A 22,396-nucleotide genomic window follows, 5' to 3' on the forward strand; every position below is an offset into this window, starting at 1 on the left:
TACCCTTATCACCGTGGCCCACTCGACATAGTTGGTCTCTAAGAGAGTAGGCCACCCACCGTCAGGACCGATGTCCCTGACAACGGCCTAGATCCAGCGGTGACTATGGTACCGATCTGGGGAGGGAAGTCGCGCCGCCTGTAAAGGTCGTAATCTCCGCCCACCCAACCGTTGCCGTTGAGAGCACCGCCGACACATTCGCGATCGTCTAGGATGTCGCCAAGCGCCGTTGGCACATCTGCATCCATGGGGATGTGCGGCTGCCTAGTGAGTTACCTGCTCTCGTGTTGCCTCCCTTGCCAACCTAAGCTCGTCTTTGGTGCCACCGTCAGCAGAAGCAAAGTTGTTGGCGCTACTGCCTCACAGAGCCTCGAGCTCCGTTGTCGTCGCACGTGCTGCATCCGCTACCTCTACTTTTGGCCTTGCTACTGCCAGTTCCGCTGCCGCCAGCCTTGCTGCCCTCGTCACCGTTGTTGCTACTGCTCGCTCGTGTTCCTCTATCGCGGCGACCTCGGCCTCTTGCCAGTGTCGCGCACTCGAAGCGGTCGAGCATTGAGACTATCCTTCGGACATGGCGTGCTAGTGAGGGGCTGTTGCGTGGGAAAGATGCTACCTCAGACGAATTGTTGCTTGTCTGTGCAGGAGAGAAGGGATGAGTAGGAATTGTCGGTGCTTCTGCTACCGATTGTGGACAGAGAGGTGCGGGAAGGAGATAAGCATGAGATGTTTAGGTTGCAAGACAACTTGGCTCTAATACCAATTGTAGGTAGCAGAACTCATACTCTCATCGAGAGAATGACACTAGGAGTTGAACAATTTTCTGGTTTATTTCTCACACAGTGTCATGCCAACATGAGAGGTTGAGGTTACATACTTATAGCTGGCCAAGGGCAGCTAAACATATGCTAAGATGCTAGTCTAAGATGTTGTCCTAAATATGTTATCCTAAAGATGTTGTCCTCTAAGATACTGTCCTAATGGTGTTGTCCTAAAGATGATGTCCTTCACAAAAGGACCACAAAGACCATAAGGACTTATTCCATCAAAATATAGGCAAAAACTGAATAAGAATCAGGGAATTTCAATGAGCAGAAAAAGTTAATAAGGTACATGATGCTGCAAAATTCACAAAGACTACTATAGAAATAGAACTGTAACAGGTTTGACATGTCTCTGTTACAAGTAGCAACAACTGAGATTCCAACTAAATAATTTTTGGAGTGATATGGCAAAGATGTAAACAGAGAGATGAAGGGAAGGATGGGAGTGTCAAATACCTTGACCCAACTTCAAAATTGCTGCAGAAATAAATATGCTCAAAACCTTCTTAAATACGCCAGCATCAAAGATATCACTTGGTGTTCCACCATTCCAAGCAATAATTATCATGGCCTATATGAAATCATAAACCATCGCTAATATGTTGAATTAAGGGAATGATAATGTTTAATAGATAGAAAGCACACACAAAAGAGCAACTAACCTGTAAGGACAATATTAAGAAGATCCACATTCTGTCAAAACTACGGAATATGTGCCAAAATGAACGTATCTCCACAAAATTAACTTTTCCCATCCAATGGACATTGCCTGCAGATCTGTTCTCCTGGATGACGACAAGAAAAATGGATTTCAATAGGACTGATAGTGCATGGAGGGTTTTTTTGCTTGTTTTAAGTTAAAGGGAACACTAAGCACCACATCAGATCGTGGATCTGTACTCCAAGCTACAACGTGTAAAAGACAAGGCAAAAAGGCAAAATGAATGTAAAACGAACAAATCAAACCTATCTGCAGTAATTATAAATCAAATGAACAAATTGCCAGAATTAGAGCATCCACCAGAAAAGAAATGGTTGTAGCAAATATTTTTGAGAGAACCTACTCCATTCAAATGATTCAGATAAGGATCTTTTGGAGTTTTGAAAAAGTCAGCGTCGGCTCTCATAGGCCATCCTAGCCGGAAACAATCAACTGACCTGGCAAGCCATACAATAGTGTTTTGGGTTTCATTAAAATCTGGGGAACAAGATCGTAAACAGCAATGCAATCAGCTCATCACTTACCAAAAGTACTCATTCAGATCATCATAGTTTCTCCAATGTGAATGCTTTGATTTCATGGTCTTGCTCCTTTCAGCTTCCTGTTAAGTTCCCAAAAACTGTGATCAAATTGAAATGGAAGTAAGACAACATTCAGGTATTCAAAATAGAACATGTTATACCTTCTCTATAACTTTGTATATTGGAGTCACGACTTTCGTCAAAAAGGCTTCTTCGTCACCACCATATGCTGGTCTAACATTTTCACCAGTCATTGGGCTCACATTTCCAGCCAGCATGCCATAGAGTTCAAAAGCCATCTACGCCAAGCAAGATAGCCTCACATATATTAAAATTTTCAGGTCATATATTGCTATATATTGCCATGAATTTCAGGGTATGATCTTCAGTACCGCAAGCATATCAAAGTTAATTTGGAAAAAAAAACGCAAGTCAATCTTACATGATGGTAGATGTAACAAATACACTCTGGCATGAATCTCAAGTTGGCCGCCTCACCCCAAATCAGCAGGTAGAGACCCATATAAAGAAGCTTACGCTGCTGCACTTCCTGCTGGATGGTTGGCAACCTAGAGATCAATTCGACAAAATGTTTAGACTTTAGAGAAGCAGTAACTTAACCAAGAGATGCACTTTATGTCCTTTCAAGTGTAGTAGCTCTAAGGCTGAAATGCCATGAATGGCAACCAACTAAACGAAACAGAGGAGTGTAAGCACAGGCTCTAGGAAATCAGTCCAAGTGACTCATACACATTTCATAATGGATCCTCTGTACCTACCATAAACTGCTTTTGCGGCCGAGGTACTTGCACCACTTCTTATAATTCTTAAATAGCTTCTTCATTACATCATCCAGAGCTTTGTCATCCAACTAAAAAACATAGCACCAGCATACCATCAATATGCAAATTGGGCAGGTCCAAAAAAGAAAGGCCATCTGGTTCCTCTAGAAGATTCAAACACACATAGAGAGAGGGCGGGGGGATTTGTACCTTCGGTTGTTGGTCAGCCTTGGGTATTTTCCTTATATGAACATTTGCAAGCAACAGTATCAAATGTTCCCTTTGGTTGGACACATTGTCTTTCTGAAAAGGAACTTTAAGTTAGCTGAACGTATATTCTAACTTCTAAGTGTTGTACTTTTAAGGTTAAAGCAAGCTACAAAACAGAGAATGCGGGGATCAAATAGGTTTGACACAATTACCTGAAACCCAAACATAGCCTGAAGCCAATCAAGAAGGTCTTTGCCAGTATTCTTCTCTTCAGGCTTCTTGTCTTGGTCCTTTGGCCATGGCAGACCTCTAGTATTGCGAAGAGCATAAACAGCAGCTTGAATCTACATAATTATGAGGAACAAGACACTATTAATGGTTTGCTTGTAGAAGGTGTAGTTTGGCGGCGCTGTTAATGAGAGAAGATGAAAGACGAGAACCTCTGGATATCGCATAATGGCTTCGCCAGTACTTTCAGGATCGAGCGGGAGAATGTTATAAGGTAGAAACAGCTTTTTCTTTTCTTCGACCTTGATGTGTGTATCCAAAATCTGTGCAGCAGCAACACACAAAGAGGGCTCGCAGTTATGGTCGATAAAAAGAGGTGCAAGACAAGGTGTAGCAGTGTCAAGAAAGAAAACAGAAACCCCCAGCATAGGAGCAAGAGATGGATGGCATACCGCTTGATCGACTTCAACGGACTGGGAATCATTAACAGCCCTCAAAACCTCAAACAAGATAGCAGCCGTTTGGTATGCCTTAGTGAGGCGCGCACTGCGAGGCATTGATAGAGTGAAGGGAGGACCAACAAGCGAGCGAGCAGCACGACGAAAAGCAAGAGAAATGGCTCACCGGTCATCCTTATTAACGACAGTTTGCAGTGCCTGGATGTACTTCCTGTAGTATTCGCGGTAGAAGCGTTGCATCTCACTAGCATCGCTCTTGTGGACCCTTCCCTTCAGTGTGGGGTCATTTTCCTGGAGAAGCCAAAAGGTAAGCCTTTGTGCGCTTGGTTAGCGGGCGCAGACGCGCAGTGGCAGCTGCATTGCAGCAGTGCGTGGTGAATGAAATGAATGGAATGATGGTGAAGAATTTTTTAAGGGGAGAGAGAGAGAGTTGGGTTGTGCTAGTACGGACGGACCCTCTCAAGCCTCTGCAGAAGTGCGGTCTTAAACTGACGAACACCACGGCCACTGGAAGTCGGGTCGAGGCGGTGAGCCTTCTCGAAAGCGTAGAAGCGACCTGGAGAGGAATGGCATCGGATCGGGGACGGCGAACGATTGGTAGAAAGTAACAGGCAGCGCTACAACTTACAGAGGTAGGCGACGCGCGGGTTTTCAACCTCGACCTCGTTGGCGACGCGGAGGATGGGCGCGATCTCGACGAGCGAGGACGGCACGACCTCGCTGTCGAAGATGGACTCGCCGAGGTTGGCGACGGTCTGCGTGCGCAGGAGGCGCCTGCCGGTGGAGGGGGCGGCAGGGGACGGAGAGGGCGAGGACGAGGACACGTCCGCCGTCCTCCGCCCCGGAGCCGCCATTCCCGTCACCTCACTCGCTCTGCAGCGCTAGGCGCTAGCACGAAATGGAGTCGAATCAAATCGAGTCGAGTCTCCCACTCCCCACCCCAGCACGGGAATGCTCGACTAGATGGAGATGAAACCCTAGATGAGAGAGAACACGCGGCGGCGGCGGCGGCGGCCGGGAGGGGAGGGGAGGGGAGGGGAGGGGGAGAGCAGCAGCAGCAGTCCAGTAGTGTAGAAGCAGGAGGTGGTGGTGGGGAAGGAATGGGATGATGAACGCTATAGCAGTAACGGACGGAAAGGTTTTGCTAGGCTTTGTTACCCTTTTAGTTTGGGACCCTAGTTGAGGCCTGAGGTCCGTGGGATTCTACGGTTTTGCCACAAGATTTTACTCTGTAGAGTGGCTTGTGCAGCACGAGGACAGAGAACCACGTACACTGCACATGGGCCCAAACGCAACAGAAAAGCAGGCTCGTCGTTTTGCGGTCAGCACTCGCACGGGTCCATTTCTTTTTCAAACTCCGTATATCAGAAATTTACGCAAGCATTTATCGCGTGGTCTGCCTGCTGACCGGTGAGAATAACAGGCACAATCGACACACGGCACGGCCTGACTGGTGGCGAATCGGCCCAACAAGGCCTCATCCATAGGTTTCAGGCCGACGAAAAGCCAGCGCCCATCCCTGACCATTGGAGACTTGAAGTCAAGAAATGATGGAGAAGGTGATTAGGAAGTGTTTGGTTGGGTGTATTTAGAGCAACTCCTACACAAGTTTTATTTTAATAAAATTCATCTAAACATTTTAGGGCCTAACCTCAAAGGTAGCATATTTGGGACTCGGAAACTGACGGCCCTATACAATATGCGCTCATCCTAACCTCCAGAAAAAATTCACGAAGCCCAAGGCCTCGATGGTGGCCATGGCTGACAAGGACAGGGTTGTCGGGTCGGGCGGCGCGATTCGTGGCCTGCCCGTGGCGGCAGCGAGCGGCTCCATTGTGTGCGCCCGTGAGCCACGACCGTGAGTGCGCGTTCGGTCGCCTCGTGCATGGCCTTGCTGCCTCGCGCACAACCTCGAGAGAATCGGACAGAAAAAATTGTGTGTTCTTGGGCTAGACCAACTATAATGACAGCCACCAACGGGGATAAATGACTTGGCGATCCAAGTCGGAGACAGCTCCGAGACGCCATCGCTCGTCTCATCACCTGACCTGGCTTGCTCACTTGCTGCAAATGGTGAGGGTGTCAGCAACCTGATGGCGTCCAAGTATGGCGGGAAGGAGAATGCTGAGGATGATGGGCCGTCCAGGCCAGGACCTCGAAGGAGCAGGAGAACGCCGAAGCCCAACAGTCGTTTCGCTGGCCCAGAGTGGCAGCCGTGACCTGCACAGAAATATATATATGCCTGTAAATAAGATAGGCATTGTATCGAAGAGGAGAGAACTCTGTTCCCGGCTGCGTCCGGTGGCTGGCGCTGCGTCGCCGTGTAAGAACCGCAGACATTGGTAAACCCCAAAGTTCTTCGAGAGAGGACCTTGAGCACCGGGAGCGGTGCTCAGCCATCGAAATCCCGCTGGTGCTTACATTTGGTATTCGGAGCTAAGCTGGAGCCCACGCACGAGTACGCGACACGATTCCAGGCAAGAGGTGGAGGTATGGCGCCGCCGCGGAATGAAGATCCGATGGCGCAGCTGCTTGCCAAGATCGAGGAGGGCAACAAGGAGACACATCAGCGCATGGAGACGATCCAGTCGTCCATGGCGAGCGTGGAGGCAACAGTGAAAGGGATGATGAAGGAACAAGGTGAATTTCGCAAGTGGCGGCCGGAAGTGGAGGCAAAGGTGGCGGAGGTGGCAGAGGCCTTGAAGACAATTCAATCTAAGGTGGATCAATTCGGTCCACAGCCGCTGGAGAGCGATCCTTCTGGCGTGAGCAAAGCGAAGGGAACTGCGTCGACCACCGCCCAACTGGGGGTTCCACAGATCGACGCGACGCAAGGGCAAAATCGCCACCGCTTCACTGAAAATCACCGGAGATCGGGTGTTGGGATGGAAACCATCCACACACCCCCTCCGGTCGGAGGTATGCACCCTCCTCCTGAACGTACACCAATGTTTATGGATTGGGGTTCAATGGGAAGGGATTCCAGCGCAAATTGGTCTCATCTGTCGGGATCGGGTATGCCCCACATGAGTTTTCCTGTTTTTGAGGGATCAAACCCTAAATTATGGAAGCACAGATGCGAAACTTACTTTGAGTTCTATGGGGTCCCAGTAGAACGGTGGGTGAGAATGGCTACCATGCATTTTGGGGGTGCGGCTGTGTACTGGGTTGAAGCAATGGAGTCAAGAATTAGAGAGATGAATTGGGAGGAATTGGGACCAGCCCTGAACACTCGATTTGGTAGAGACCAGCACAACATGCTCATTAGACATTTTTATCATGTGCACCAAGTGGGCTCAGTAGCTGATTATATAGAAAATTTTGATCAACTTATGCATCAGTTATTAGCTCATGAAAACAACTTGACTTCGACTATGATTACTGCTAGATTTATAGATGGGTTAAAGGATGAGATTAAAAATGCTGTGATTATTCAACGCCCACCCGAATTGGATACTGCTTGTTCTCTTGCACTATTGCAGGAAGACGTGCTGTTGCACGCCGGGCGCCGGGACACCAGAAGATCAGAGTTCAGTTATCCTTCTCCACTGTCCTCTAGGCCAAGCCCCTTACCTCTACCATTACCCCCTGTTATCAGAAGTGGTGTAACTGCTGAAGAACGTAGAAGTCCAAGACCGAACCTGAACAAGGGAGATGACAGCAAGTTGACAGCCCTCAAATCCTATCGGAGAGCTAAGGGACTCTGCTTCAAATGTGGTGAAAGGTGGGGTCATTCGCATCGCTGTTCCACAAGTGTACCATTACATCTGGTTGAAGAAATGTGGGAGATGGCAGCTGAGGGGGAAGAGAAGGTGGATGCAGCTATTGGTAGTGATCAGGAAGTGGCTGAAGAAAATGTGCAGGCCATCTCGATTGATGCAGTAAGTGGTGGGGAAGGCAACAAAACCATTCGTTTATGGGCGTCAGTGCACTGTCAGCAGGTTTTAGTGCTGGTAGATTCGGGCAGCTCAGCCAGCTTTTTAGGCAGCCACCTAATGGGAGTCATGCCTGGTGTTCAACTGTTGGATAAGCCAGTTCGAGTGAAAGTTGCTGATGGAAGATTGTTATGGAGCAAATATATGGTACCTGACTGTAAGTGGCTGTGTGGAGGCATTACATTTTCAACCCAGTTCAAGATTCTTCCATTGGGAAGCTATGATATTATTTTGGGAATGGATTGGCTGGAATGTCACTGTCCAATGTCGGTCCATTGGGCACAGAAATGGCTGGAATTTGATTATGGTAACAGAAAAGTACATCTGCAAGGAGTCCAACCAAGGATAGAAGTTTGCCACACCTTGACAGGATTACAACTGGATTCTCTCATCAAACATGAAGCTGTTGAACAACTGTTGGAGCTCCAAGCAGTGGACAGTAACCTGTCTGATCCCATTCCCTTGTCCATACAACAGTTGCTAGAACAGTACCAACATCTGTTCACCAAACCGAACTATCTACCACCTAAAAGAGCTGTGGATCATGCTATCGACCTAATACCAGGGGCATCACCTTTCAGACTGAGACCCTATCGGTATACTCCTCAACAAAAAGACGAAATTGAGAGACAAATTCGCGAGATGCTGGACAATGGTATTATTCAACAGAGCTCAAGCCCCTTTGCTTCTCCCATTCTGCTGGTAAAGAAAAAAGATGGTGAATGGCGCCTTTGTGTGGATTACAGAAGGCTAAATGCTCACACTGTGAAGAACCGCTACCCAATGCCTATATTTGATGAGATTGTTGACGAATTGGGAGGAGCAGCAATATTCTCAAAGTTAGACCACCGCTCAGGCTACCACCAGATTCGTATCAAGGAGGGAGATGAGTATAAAACGGCATTCCAAACGCACCATGGACACTTTGAATATCGTGTCATGCCTTTTGGTCTGACTGGAGCACCTGCCACTTTCCAAGATTTCATGAACACGGTGCTATCTCCCTTGCTTCGAAAATGTGTAGTGGTATTCTTGGATGATGTCCTGGTGTACAGTGCCACACTTGAACTACATGTCCAGCACCTGGGACAAGTTTTTGAATTGCTTGATCAGCAGCAGCTACATCTCAAACAATCCAAATGCCTTTTTGCTCAAAAGCAGTTGGAGTTTCTTGGTCATGTAGTGAGTGCTCAAGGAATATCTACAGATCCCAGAAAGGTGGAGGTTATCCAAAATTGGCCTATTCCCAGGTGTGTCAAGGATGTCAGGAGTTTTCTAGGTATGGCTGGTTACTACAGGAAATTTGTAGCTCAGTTTGGGATTATAAGCAAACCTCTTACTGCTCTTCTAAAGAAGGACAATCTGTTTGTATGGACTGATCAGACCAACCAATCCTTTATGGCTCTGAAGGAAGCTTTGGCTCGGGCTCCAGTCCTTGCCCTGCCCAACTTTACCAAGACTTTCACCGTCGAGACCGATGCTAGTGGAGGAGGAATAGGTGCAGTTTTACAGCAGGATGGACATCCTATTGCATACATCAGCCGTGCACTAGGACCAAAGAACCTGGGACTGTCTACCTATGAAAAAGAGTGTCTGGCAATTTTATTCGCAGTCGAGCAGTGGCGCCCCTACCTGCAACAGAGAGAATTTATCATAAAGACTGACCAGCAAAGCCTCACTCATCTTGATGATCAAAGACTTTCAACACCCTGGCAACAAAAGGCCTTCACCAAGCTGATGGGACTGCAGTTCCGTATCACATACCGCCAAGGAACTGATAACCGGGTAGCAGATGCGTTGTCGCGGAGACCCAACATGGATCAGGATATTGCAGAGGATCAACTGAACAATATGGCAATCTCATCCGTCACCCCAGACTGGCTGTCGCAGGTAAATCAGGGATATGAGAGTGACGAAAATACCAAGAAATTGTTCAATCATTTGGCCACTGGTGGCAGTAAGGAACACTACACTTTGTCCCAAGGGATCATTCGGTTTAAAGGAAGAATTTGGTTGGGGACCAACAAGGAGATGCAACTTAAAGTCACCTCAGCGTTACATGATAGCGCTGTGGGAGGTCATTCTGGCTTTCCGGTGACCTATCGAAGAATCAAAGCGAGTTTTGCGTGGCCAGGAATGAAACAACAAGTTAGAGAGTTTGTCAGGACCTGCCAAATATGCCAGCAAGCAAAGCCCGAGCATATCAAATACCCGGGACTCCTACTTCCATTACCGATTCCTAAACAGTCATGGCAAACAGTCAGTATGGACTTTATTTCAGGTCTCCCGCCGTCTCGCAATGGTAACTGTATTCTGGTGGTGGTGGACAAGCTGTCTAAGTACGCACATTTCATACCAATGCTTCACCCGTTCACAGCTTTGACAGTTGCCAAGGTATACATGTCTGAGATTTATCGGTTGCATGGGATGCCTACTGCCATTATTTCTGACCGAGATCCCATTTTCACAAGCAAAATATGGCAGGAACTATTCAAACTAACTGGCACCCAGTTGTGCCTCAGTAGTTCATACCACCCGCAGTCGGACGGACAAACAGAGCGAGTAAACCAGTGTCTGGAAACTTATCTGAGGTGCTTTGTTCACTCCTGTCCCAGACTCTGGCCTAATTGGTTACCCCTAGCAGAATTTTGGTACAATACTTGCCACCATTCATCACTTGGCAAAACCCCTTTTGAAGTGCTCTATGGCCATCCACCATCTCAATTGGGGTTGATATCCTCCGCTCAGTGTTCTGTCCCAGATCTGAAACAATACCTCCAAGACCGGCAGGGCATGTTACAGCAGGTACGCTTGCATCTCCAGCGTGCCCAGGACCGAATGAAGAAGCAAGCAGATCGAGGTAGGACTGAAAGAGTGTTTGCAGTGGGGGATCGGGTGTTCCTCAAATTACAGCCCTACTGTCAGTCTTCTATCACTGAACGGGTCAACCAGAAGTTGTCATTCAGGTTCTTCGGTCCATACACTATCATACGGCAAATTAATCCAGTTGCTTATGAACTGCAGTTACCAGCCGGCAGTTCAGTTCATCCCATATTCCATGTCTCGCAGCTGAAAGCCGTGGTCGGTCCACATACCCCGGTGAGCCCCTCTCTGCCTGACTCAGTTCATAATCTGCAGATACCAGAAACAGTGCTCGATACCAGACTACGACACCGCGCCGGCAAAGTCATCACCCAGCTGCTGATCAAATGGACGGGCTGGCATCCTTCACTGGCCACATGGGAGGAGGAAGCTGACATCAAACGTCGCTTCCCGTTCGCTCCAGCTTGGGGACAAGCTGGCTGTCTACGGAGGGAAAATGTCAGCAACCTGATGGCGTCCAAGTATGGCGGGAAGGAGAATGCTGAGGATGATGGGCCGTCCAGGCCAGGACCTCGAAGGAGCAGGAGAACGCCGAAGCCCAACAGTCGTTTCGCTGGCCCAGAGTGGCAGCCGTGACCTGCACAGAAATATATATATGCCTGTAAATAAGATAGGCATTGTATCGAAGAGGAGAGAACTCTGTTCCCGGCTGCGTCCGGTGGCTGGCGCTGCGTCGCCGTGTAAGAACCGCAGACATTGGTAAACCCCAAAGTTCTTCGAGAGAGGACCTTGAGCACCGGGAGCGGTGCTCAGCCATCGAAATCCCGCTGGTGCTTACAGAGGGGGTGTGATTGTCTTCTGCTCCTTTACGGGTAAACGATAAGGCAATAGTAATACACTTTTGCTCTTTCATTGGTTGGAAAATAGCAGGGCAAATCAGAGGGCGGGGGTAGCCGCATGAAGCACACATGTATTTTTATTACTCATAAACACGACGACTCCTCTCGACGGTCGCTCGATCGGCAAGCTGGTACTAGCGCCACTGCAAAAAAGGCTGGAAGAGCGAGATGGAGACATGTGCGGCGTGGGAGAGAAACAAAGACGGTAGGCGTGAAGATTGGTTAGTTTAGAGTTACGTCATTTTTAGAATCCATGGTTGGAATCAACACTTATATTTGATCCCTAAACAACTAGAACATGTAGCTAAATCAAATTACATGACCCAATTATGAGGCTCATGGTTGGAGTTGCTCTTAAGGGTGGAAACGAGTCGAGCCAAGCTCGGCTCGCTACGGCTCGATCAAGTAACAAGTCAAGGTCGGCTCGCTCCTTTAGTGAGACTGAAAAGTTGGCTCGACTCGCTCTAGGCTCAACGAGCCTGACCATAAATGTGAAATTGCCCTCCAAATTATAATATAAAATCTTAAAAATAATTTAAGCAACATATCTTAAATTAGTAAAATAAATATATTACTATTATATATAGAAGATAGATTAATTTTGTATTGTAATCCCAACTATCATAAATTAATCATTTATTTGGTACTAGCACCATATGCTAATTAGGATTTTGTGTAACAAATTATTGTTGGATTGAGCCACGAGCTAGCTCGCGAGCCGAGCCAAGCTTGCTCGCTCTTTTTACGAACCACAAAAACAGACTCGGCTCGGGCTCGGGCTCGTTTTGAGCGTTGAGTCGCTCTCAGCCGAGCTGAGCCGCTACAAGTCTAAGCCGACTTGTCGAACTCGAGCTTTTTCTAGCCCTGAGTGTAGTGGCTTAATCTGCCTCGCATCTCCAATCAATGCTAAGTTTGAAATTCTGAGTGTATGATGTGTTCGGTTGTCAGCTCTCTACATCCTGGTCCAAATGAGATGTTGCTCGATTCCCTAATTGTGGTGCATAATTCAAAAGTTTGATGCAACTATGTATGTTTGGTTACCCATATGCAAAGGAATTGTGGTCACACATGGATCCAACTAGTGAAGTTGCCACTAGTAATAAATTGAAGAGTGATTTGGTTGTACAAATTTTATGGGTCCTAATTAAGGATTACATAAAAATAATCCAAACTAAAAAGGCAATAACTAATGCCTAAACTGTATAACAACATTTTTTACACTTAATTTTGAAGGATCTTTCTTTTTGGTTTGCATATGATGTGCTACTAGTTTCTTTCTTGCAAAGAGTCCCACATGCTTCTTCACTTGACTTGTAATCTTTCACGCAAGCCCTCGAGAAGCTTACCACTTGAGCATGAGCTTCCTCCTAGGTGAAATAGACCCTAGTTTGATGTCCAACTTTTACAACATACCATTTCATGATTGATGGCAATAAGAACAAGTATTATTGGCATATGCATGTGCTCAGTAAACCATCACAACAACAAAAGGCAATATGTGGCATAATAGGAAGGTATCTAGAATTTATATCAAGCATAATTGGCACAAGTGTATGCTCGGTATATGTTGACGGCTATTATTTCATGATCTTGGCCCTCAACTATCCTAAGGATAAGAGAAACTCCATAATAAGCTTTGGGCTTTCACTTTACTTTGAGGTGGGCTAATTAGGTATCCAAACGCTTCTCTGTTACTCTTATTTTTTTCATTACTTTGTTTGTCAAACATTCTTGTCACTCATGGTTCTCCCTTAACTCCTTTGTAGATGTTAGGGCAGGGACATTATTGTTTTCATGGTTCACATGTTGCTATCGAAACTCATCAACTGAGTAGGCATAAGAGGGAAAGTCAAACATAATTTCACAAGGTGCAGATACTTGGGAAAGGCTAACACGAATAATATGGAGGATATTGTGTCCTTTTGTCAAGATCCCATTGGGAGCTTGTTTGCATCTTTCGTTACTCAACTTGACTCGATTCCCCTTTAAGCCCAACAAAACAAGGCTCACTCTATAGCTACTCCACTTAACAAGGGTATTGACACTTTTACGGCTCTTAGAACTGGTGATGTAACTCTCAACCTTCTCTTACTTTTGTTCCATCATGATTACAAACTCTTAGGCTTGTTGAGGTAGCCAGCATCCATAAGATATACCTGTAGATAAGATGAAGATGAATTAGTTTGGTAGAAAATAATAGTTAAGACAAAAACAAAAGTTAGGGTTAGTACAAACCTTGACATGGCCATCATAGTGCTCATCATCAAGTGAGATCACAAAGATTTCATCATCACATAGTGCACCACTAAAGTCTCTAAGCTTGGAAACCAAAACTCTAACCCACCATTACCTCTAGTTTCTAAGGTAATTATACACCTGAGTTCATGTGACATCATTCCCACTAAACATTTGTATGACCTTGGCTACCTGATTGAGGTGTACCTCCTTTAACCCCTTATCAGTCCTTACTTAGTTGAGATCAATTGACACATGTGGTGATGGACAATGGAAGACATCACACTAGTCAACCTCATTACCCTTTCACTGGTGCTTCTGGCATTCTGTTGTTGGTTTACATCAACAATGTCACCCTCACCAACAATGTCAACCAAGACAACCTCATCAACCTTCCCAGCTTAGCTGCGCCATGTCCTAGGGTGATCGCTGCCCTAGTGGCCCGTGACCATGTTCCCACCCCCAATGACTTATAGTTCGTAGGGGTGGTCGCTAGCGGCAGGGACCTCGTCTTCGATGCACTCTACACGGACTCTAACTCAGATCTGAGTCTCCCGAAGAGCGTCTAAGAAGGATCGTCTAGCGGCAAGGAAAACAAAGACCGCTTGGCTGTTGCGCCCCCATAGGTGAGACAAGCAAAGTAGGGCGCTACGCGTGTTAGGACACAAAGGGATCGTCGGACATAACACTTCGGACGGGAGCCCATGGTAGATACCTGGACGGAGCGGATCCGCACCCCACTTGTAAAACTCTTGAGCGGTTGTGAATAAAGCATTCTTTTGGAACTACACCAAATGCAAAGCACGGTAATTAGGGGGAGAACCTCGACAAGGGCCTTGGTCTTTTTTCCCTTCCTTCCCTCTTTTCTCCCTTCCTTTCTCATGTTCCCTCGATGACTTTTAGGTTAGGAAGCGTGCCAGGAGCTAAACAAGACAGGACGAACGAATAACACACTAGATAGAGTAACAAGCGGGAACACCCTATGTCACACTTTTTCTCTTTTGAAATTAAGTGCTTTGAGTTTTTTCTTGCCTTTCGTCGGAGGGGTCTGGCGGGGTTTCGAGAACCGGGGGGACAATATATTTGTGTTTGGTGGGGATGCAAGCGTGGACTCACTCTGAATGGTGGATCACGGAGATCCAAGCAATGAACTAAGGCATGGGGTTTATACTGGTTCAGGCTTTTGCCCTAGTCCAGTGTAGTGTTGATCGTAGTATTGTTTTGAGGCGTGTTATAGCTGGTGTGCTTGTGTGTAGAATGAAAGTTGACCAACCCCTTTTATAGCTCAAGGGTGGACTTTATAGTGGGAACTTGTATTCTACTTAGGGGGGGCTCGGCTTGCTGCCTTTGGATGGTGTAGTCCTCTTGACGTCGTCCGCAGGGTTGTGCGTTGTCGTACCCCTAGTGAAGGGTTCCATCTTGTCCGCTCGGTATATGTCACACCTGGTTCTAGGGGCAGAGCCGGGTGCATAGCATATGTGTGCCAAGATCCATTTCCACACATATGTTGACGTCACAAGTGTAATATATCAAAAGACAATGCAATAAAGGCGTAAAGAGAGTAGAGTACTTTATTACATCGTTAGAATCATTGTATCTTTAACAAGTATCAACATCAAAGTAAGGCAGAATTAAATATGGGTAATCTCCCACAGGAAGATGACCGGCGCATCGTTAGACTTAAAACTCATCGTCGAAATCTCCATCAAAGTCTTCTTCATCACCCTCTGATCAAAATATTAGCAAGGGTGAGCTCACTTATGGTCGGGGCTCAGCAAGTGGGGGAAAATTAATGCAAGTTTAACAAGGTGAGGCTAAGGTTGAGCAGTAAGCATTTTAGTTGGTCAATATTTTATTAACAACATCTATCTTACTAATAAGTGTATATCCCAAGTATCCCATTTAAACAAAGGTATAAGAGTATATCAAAAACACTTAAGTGAAACCACTTAAGAAAATCATTGGCAGATCATCAGATCTCGATTTATTGTCCATCTTTAAGTTCAATTATCATGTGAGGGTCCAGGTTGCTCTTAAACCGTGAGCACGACTGACATATCAGTTTTACACTCTGTAGAGGTGGTACAACTTTACCCACAAGCCATGTATCCCATCTATCCTGGGTTGATCGGACCCATAAACACTACCAAGGTGAATGGCTAGTGATCCATTATGAGACTTTCACAAAATACACTTAATATGAAGAAACCCGCTAAGGTTTCCAAGTCGGTGTGGAGGCCCTCTGGGCGAGGTACCTTAGCCAAGAATATGTCCCCATGTTAACATGAGCTTCCACCACTGCCGCTCCCCCTCTTGCTCATATTTCAGGTAAGGTTGCTAGGTACTAAGCATATAAAGCTAATTACCAAAGCCAGAGCCATGATAGCACTCGTGGTTGCACTGTTATCCTAGGTGGTCACTCCATGTTCCAATTGATATGAAATAATCTTGTTTAACCATCGGGTTAACGCCATAATGCCAATTTCATTTCTGAAACATTAATATCAAATAATGAGTTACATCAAAATTATCAAGTTGAGCGGTAGCACAATTTTGCAAAGCATAGTATTTTCCCAGGGTAATCAAGGAATACAGTTGGTAAATCTAGGAAATCCTTAATTAGGCAAATCCCATCAAATTATGCAATATATCCAAAAAGTAAACATTATTATATGCATTAATTGGGTACAAATAGAATATGTAGAGGGAGAATCCACTTGCCTTGCTCGAACGTGTCATGTGGGTCGTCCTCGAACGTGGTAGGCTCGTCTAACTCATAGTCCACTTCTAGCATCGATTTGCGTATCGCACATACAAAAGAATACGTACGCCAAATAACTAAACATTCACCAGTACAGGGGTAATCATTCACCATTACATTCACATTCATACATCACACTTATCACACTCATAAATACGTCTTAAAGCATAAATACTTATTAATTCATTTATGACTATTATTGCGAGTCATAAATGATGAAATTATGAGTAGGTGGCTATAATAATAGTTTTAACTAGTATTAATATGTATTAACATTATTTATGAAAATAAAGGCTAATTATTTTCTTTAATACTAATAAATAGACTAATAAATTTTATTCCTTTTATTTCTAACTTAAATTTATGTGTATAGCTAAAATGGTTTATGCATGATTCTACTAACATTAATATTCTAAGAATCAATGTAAATCACCAATTGGGCTTTTTATAACATAAACATGGTTATTTTGATATTAACAAGTATTTTACTAATTCTAAGAATTTAAGTGCTATAACCATGAACACATTTATTTTGGCTAGTAAAAATCTATTTTCATTACGACTAGTGGCATTCTTTTAGTTTTCTCCTTTCTTTCTAAAAGAAAGTATTATTAATAATAATCGGAGATAAATCATCTAATAACCTATAATGTTTATATTGCCATGAATTCTATACTATTTACTAATTCCATGTTAATAAAAGCTTCTATTAACTATTAAAATGAATTTATGATTATAACCTTCTAAATAATTTCCAAAGTGCATTGTGAACAAAATTAACTATAAAATTACCTATCTAGTGTTTGTATCAACATCATGTGTCTATCCATTTTTGTCATACTTCTCTCTAATCCAACTTTCTAAAAGTCAGCGTAAACAAATAACATGAATAATCGCGGTGTACTAATTTATCGCATACATCTACCAAAAATCCATAGCGCACATACGTATAAATTTTGAATCACCACATGCTCATATTACAACACAATAATTATAGCATTCACAACTAAATCAAAAAAATGATTTCAAAAATACATAAAATTATTTTGGGTCGTCTTCAACCTTGCGACGAACGGCGGACGAGCTTGGGCGTGCGTCTAGGCAAAGGTTCGGTACGACGGTTGGCGTTGCTCCGACGAGCTTCACGGGCTCCGGCGACGGCGTGGCGAACTCCGACGTCGGCGGTGAAAGGGAAATAGGCTTAAACCTTTTCCTAAATGATTTTGGTGGTTCAATTGCCCAACACAAATAATTGGACTAACTAGTTTGCTCTAGATTATACATTCTACAGGTGCCTAAGGTTCAACACAAACCAGCAAAAAGAACAAGTTAGGCGTCAAAAGAAAGGAGCGAAAAGGAAAGCGAAGTGTGCCCTGGTCTGGCACACCGGACTGTGTCCAGTGCACCACCGGACAGTGTCTGGTGCACCAGGGTGGATCAACTCAAATTCCTCAGCTTCGGGTTTCCTAGGAGCAGCTCCGCTATAATTCACCGGACTGTCCGGTGTGCCACCGGACTGTCCGGTGCACCAGCGGAGCAACGGCTATCTGCGCGCAACGGTCGACTCTGACGGGTGAACAGTGCAGCACAGTGTCGCGGCAGAAGTCAGAGCAGCAGGTCAGAGGGGCACCAGACTGTCCGGTGCCACATCAGGACAAAGCCTCCAACGGTCGACCAGCTCCAAGTCCTAACGAGAGGGTGACGTGGCGGCGCACCGGACTGTCCGGTGCGCCCATCGCCAGCAGCCTTCTCCAACGGCTACAATTTGGTTGGTGGCTATAAATACCACCCCAACCGGCCACTTCAAGGTGTGGGAGCCCAAGCAACATTCCAAGTCACATAGTTGACATATCCAAGCCCTCCCAACCACCTCTATCCATTGATCCATCCTATACACAAGATTTAAGGCCTGTTTGGTTCGTGGCTAACCGTGCCACACTTTGACTAAGGTTAGTCGTCCGAATTGAAGAACTAACATTAGGCAGAAAAGTTAGGCAAAGTGTGGCAAGTTAGGCAGCGAACCAAACATGCCCTTAGACCACTACAAACCACACAAGTGCCACAAAAGAGAGAGCAAGCAAAAGAAAGCCTCTTGTGAGAGTTTAGCTCTAGTGCCTTGTGAGATTCATTGAGAGAAAGTGTGTGCTACATCTTGCGTTCATTTGTGCGTGGAGTTTTGACTCCCATTGAACATCCTCCAAAATTTTGGAGGCTTGTAAAGCTAGCAAGAGACACCTAAGTGTGTGGTGATCCTTGCGGGGTCTTAAGTGATCCTTGAGAACAAGAAGAGCTCGCCGATCTTGGGGATCAGTTGAGAGAGGGAAAGGGTTGAAAGAGACCCGTCCTTAGTGGACTCCTCAATGGGGACTAGGCCTTCAAGGGCCGAACCTCGGTAAAACAAATCACCCATGTCTCGTGTGTTTATTGCTTGTGATTTATTTGTTATCTCCCTTTCTAAGTTCTCTTGCGCTACTCTTTGCTAACATTTCTAATAGTATTGTTATTGATTAAATTCCGCACTCTTTGAAAACAATACTCATTGCAAGCAAAGGACTTAGTTTTTATACTCCGATAATTGTGTATCTTGTTCTAACCACTAATCAAGGGATCTAGTTGGGGTGTTGAAAGGATCACGATGCCCAAGAGGGGGGTGAATTGGGCTTTTCTAAAAATCAACACTAATTAAAACCTAAGCAAGAGCTAAACAAGAGTCCAACTTCACCCCAACAACTAGCACTAAGATAATAATACTAGAAATACAATAGTGCTAAGATGATACTTCAAATATTTGCTAAACAAAATACACAATGTAAAGTGCTTGAATTAAGTGCGGAATGTAAAGCAAGGTTTAGAAGACTCCTCCAATTTTTCCCGAGGTATCGAAGAGTCGGCACTCTCCACTAGTCCTCGTTGGAGCACCCGCGCAAGGGTATCGCTCCCCTTGGTCCTCGCAAGAACCAAGTGCTCACTACGAGATGATCCTTTGCCACTCCGGCGCGGTGGATCCCTCGAGACCGCTTACAAACTTGAGTCGGGTCACCAACAAGATCTTCACGGTGATCACCGAGCTCCCAACGCCACCAAGCCGTCTAGGTGATGCCGATCACCAAGAGTAACAAGTCGTAGACTTTCGCTTGACCAAGAGAAGCCTAATGCAAGTGGTGTGTGCTCTAGGTGGCTCTCGCTAGCGCTAATGAAGAACAAATGCGGGATTAAGATTCTCTAATCTCTTCACTAGGCTTTTGGTGCTTGCAATGCTCTAGCAATGTGCTGGAATTAATGTGGGCTGCAAGACATTGAATATGGTGGGTGGAGGGGGTATAAATAGCCCTCACCCACCAACTAGCCGTTACCAGCACCTCACTACGCACGGGCACACCGGACAGTCCGGTGCGCCACCGGTGCGCCAACGGTCGTTTCCAACGGCTAGTTCTGACAGGTAGCCGTTGGGCTGATGGCACACCGGACAGTCCGGTGCGCCACTAAAATTCATTTCTGAAATAGGCGCTCTCGGGTTTCTGGGGGAACAAACTCTTCCCCAGGGCCACCTTAGCTCCACCTGGCAGAGGGTGCACCGGACAGTCCGGTGCCCCAAGGCCAGAAACCCTATCTCTTGTTTTTCAGCTGATTTTCAAACTGGTTTTCGTTCTAACTTGTGAGTGAGTTCTAGAGTGACACCTAGCAATGTATATGAGTGTGATTGTGCACCAACACTACACTAGAACTCTCTTGGTCAAACTACTCATCGACAACCCCTCTTTATAGTACGGCTAAAAGAGAATAAAAGACCTAACTAAATCACGAGTGTCCACATCTCCTTGACACTCGGACTCCGTAGTCCTTCACCTTTTGTTTCTTCGTTTTAGCCGTCGCTTCGAGTTCTTATCTCCGGGATTGTTTTCACCGTTGTAGTACTTCTACCTGTAATGCGACCTTAACTTACCATTTGTCTCTGCAAAACACACGTTAGTCACATATAACATTATGTTGTCATTAATCACTAAAACCAACTAGGGGCCTAGATGCTTTCAATCTCCCCCTTTTTGGTGATTGATGACAACCCTACAAGATTTGTGAGAGTAGTTTGTTTTGAAATTTCTGTCAATAGAAAAGATGGTTAGTTATACTCAGTAATCTTTGACAGACAGAATGTGTACCATAATAATAAGAATGAGCACATACACATCATAAGTTTCTTGTTCATATAAAAGTGAAATTAAGTCGATGAATCAAGAACTAGAAGACTGGTGATAACATATAAGGTGAAAACTTAATACACACAGTCAATCATAAGCATCGAGAGTATATATATAGAGTTTGTGAGCCAAAATCACCAAGCTAGTACAGAGAGTAACAAGCACATATATTACATCAAAATGACTCTCTACTAACTCCCTAACTCCCCCTAGCTCTCACAACTCATATCTCTCCCCCTTTGGCGTCAAACACCAAAAGGGTACCCCAAACCTACACATCTGAAGTGGGAGGAGGCGACGAGGGCGCATCCGGTCGCAGTCGAGGCAGTAGCGCGAATGCCAGCTGGGGGTTAGAGTCAGTCTCGGATCCAGGATCTGCTGTAGAAGCTGGAGCTGGTACTGACTCGGACCGAGGCTACGCTGTAGAAGCTGTCGGATCTGAAGTGGTCACAGACACTACCACAGCAGTAGTTGGAACATCAGAAGCTGGTGGCACTAGCGGCTGAGGGCAGACGGAGCTGAGAACCGGTGACGTGAAAGACAGGGTGACCGGCCGGAGCGGAGAGGAAGACGGACCAACAGTAGGAAGAGGGGGTCCTGACTGAATCGCTGGCACAACAGGAGCCTGAATAGGTGGAAGGTGCAGACTGAACCGGGGGAATCGATACACCAGAATGCTGTAGCATAAGAGTCATGAAGGCCCTGCTCTCAGCCCGATACTGAAGAAGCTACTGCTGAAGGGAATCCTGCCTGTCCTGTATGGTCTGAAACATCGAGAGCATCCTCTCGGACAACTGCTGATGGGTTGCTGCCTGGCGGGTCTGCTCGGCTGCCAAGTGAGCCTGCTGCTGAGTAAGTGTCTGGAGAATCGAAGCCAGAGCAGGGTCAATAGCAGGAGGGGCAGCAGGGGTAGCACTAGAGCTCCTAGCCTCATGATCATGTGAGGGTGGAGGCATAGGAGGCAGAGGTGGAATCCCAAAATCATCATCATCATCATCATCATCAACTACTGCATCCTGAGCTTCGAACTGATGAAGAGCAGTATCCTCGGCCTGAGTGTCAAAAACTGGAGTAGAAGCTGGCACAGGAGCCTCAGGCGCAGGACGGTAGGACCCAAAGACAAGGCGTGAGGCCTCAAGTGTGCCCTGGAACTGGGGAGGCCGAATCAGCTGAGCAAAAATGTGACATAGGTAGTGAGCATACGCCAGCTGTCGACGGGCACGCAGACCATCCAAAACGGTGTCCTCGATCTCACAAATAAGGAAATCCACAACGTCAAACTCGGAGTGAGAGACCAGGGCACCAAGGAGCCAGAGCTAGATATGTGTGGTAGCCTCCCTGTATCCCATCCGTGGCAGAAGTGTCCGTCTCATAAGCTGAAATAGGAACTTTGCTGCTGTAGTGAAATCTGCCGGTGAGCGTCGCGACCCATCTGAGAAGGGCGGGCGGAACAGAGCCGCGACGTGAGCTGTACCCGGAGCAACACTGCCGTGAGGGCGGTGAGGAGGGTCAGAGGAGCCATAGCATAAGCTGTGAAGTCGAGTCGACGACTCGTGAAATCCAAAGAGCTGGCGAATCTGGCTGGCATGAATAGTGACATCCTCTCGCTCAAAACGAAACCTCATCCAGTGGTGATCTGGGTCTATCCATACAGTCGCGTAGAAAACTCGGACCCACTCCTCAACATACGTGCCGCTGGTAGTCAAAAGAGTCAGAAGGCTTGGCAGATATGAGAGGTGCACCTCAGAGTCAGCACCGGCGGCTAGCAGAAAAGCTGGAAGGTCCAAAAGTCGGTGTACTCGCAGA

General features: G+C 46.1%; 1 protein-coding gene across 1 annotated transcript in view; it reads right to left on the bottom strand.

Annotated features, from left to right (window-relative positions):
• LOC103626482 (callose synthase 3) overlaps nt 1–4,959 on the bottom strand; it is a 71,729-nt gene extending 66,770 nt beyond the window's left edge. Inside the window, exons 1-14 of the mRNA XM_008646894.3 lie at nt 4,370–4,959; nt 4,197–4,297; nt 3,908–4,032; nt 3,736–3,829; nt 3,496–3,606; nt 3,268–3,399; nt 3,056–3,148; nt 2,843–2,934; nt 2,506–2,632; nt 2,225–2,362; nt 2,067–2,143; nt 1,886–1,979; nt 1,484–1,606; nt 1,278–1,392 (exon numbers count right to left, since the gene is read on the bottom strand). Of these exons, the coding sequence (XP_008645116.1) occupies nt 1,278–1,392; nt 1,484–1,606; nt 1,886–1,979; nt 2,067–2,143; nt 2,225–2,362; nt 2,506–2,632; nt 2,843–2,934; nt 3,056–3,148; nt 3,268–3,399; nt 3,496–3,606; nt 3,736–3,829; nt 3,908–4,032; nt 4,197–4,297; nt 4,370–4,595 (1,648 nt within the window). The 5' untranslated portion in view covers nt 4,596–4,959. The remainder of the gene's footprint in view (nt 1–1,277; nt 1,393–1,483; nt 1,607–1,885; nt 1,980–2,066; nt 2,144–2,224; nt 2,363–2,505; nt 2,633–2,842; nt 2,935–3,055; nt 3,149–3,267; nt 3,400–3,495; nt 3,607–3,735; nt 3,830–3,907; nt 4,033–4,196; nt 4,298–4,369) is intronic.
• Between the last annotated feature and the right edge of the window lie 17,437 nt (nt 4,960–22,396).

This window comes from Zea mays, chromosome 5 (genome assembly GCF_902167145.1).
Source record: "Zea mays cultivar B73 chromosome 5, Zm-B73-REFERENCE-NAM-5.0, whole genome shotgun sequence".
Lineage (NCBI taxonomy): Eukaryota > Viridiplantae > Streptophyta > Magnoliopsida > Poales > Poaceae > Zea > Zea mays.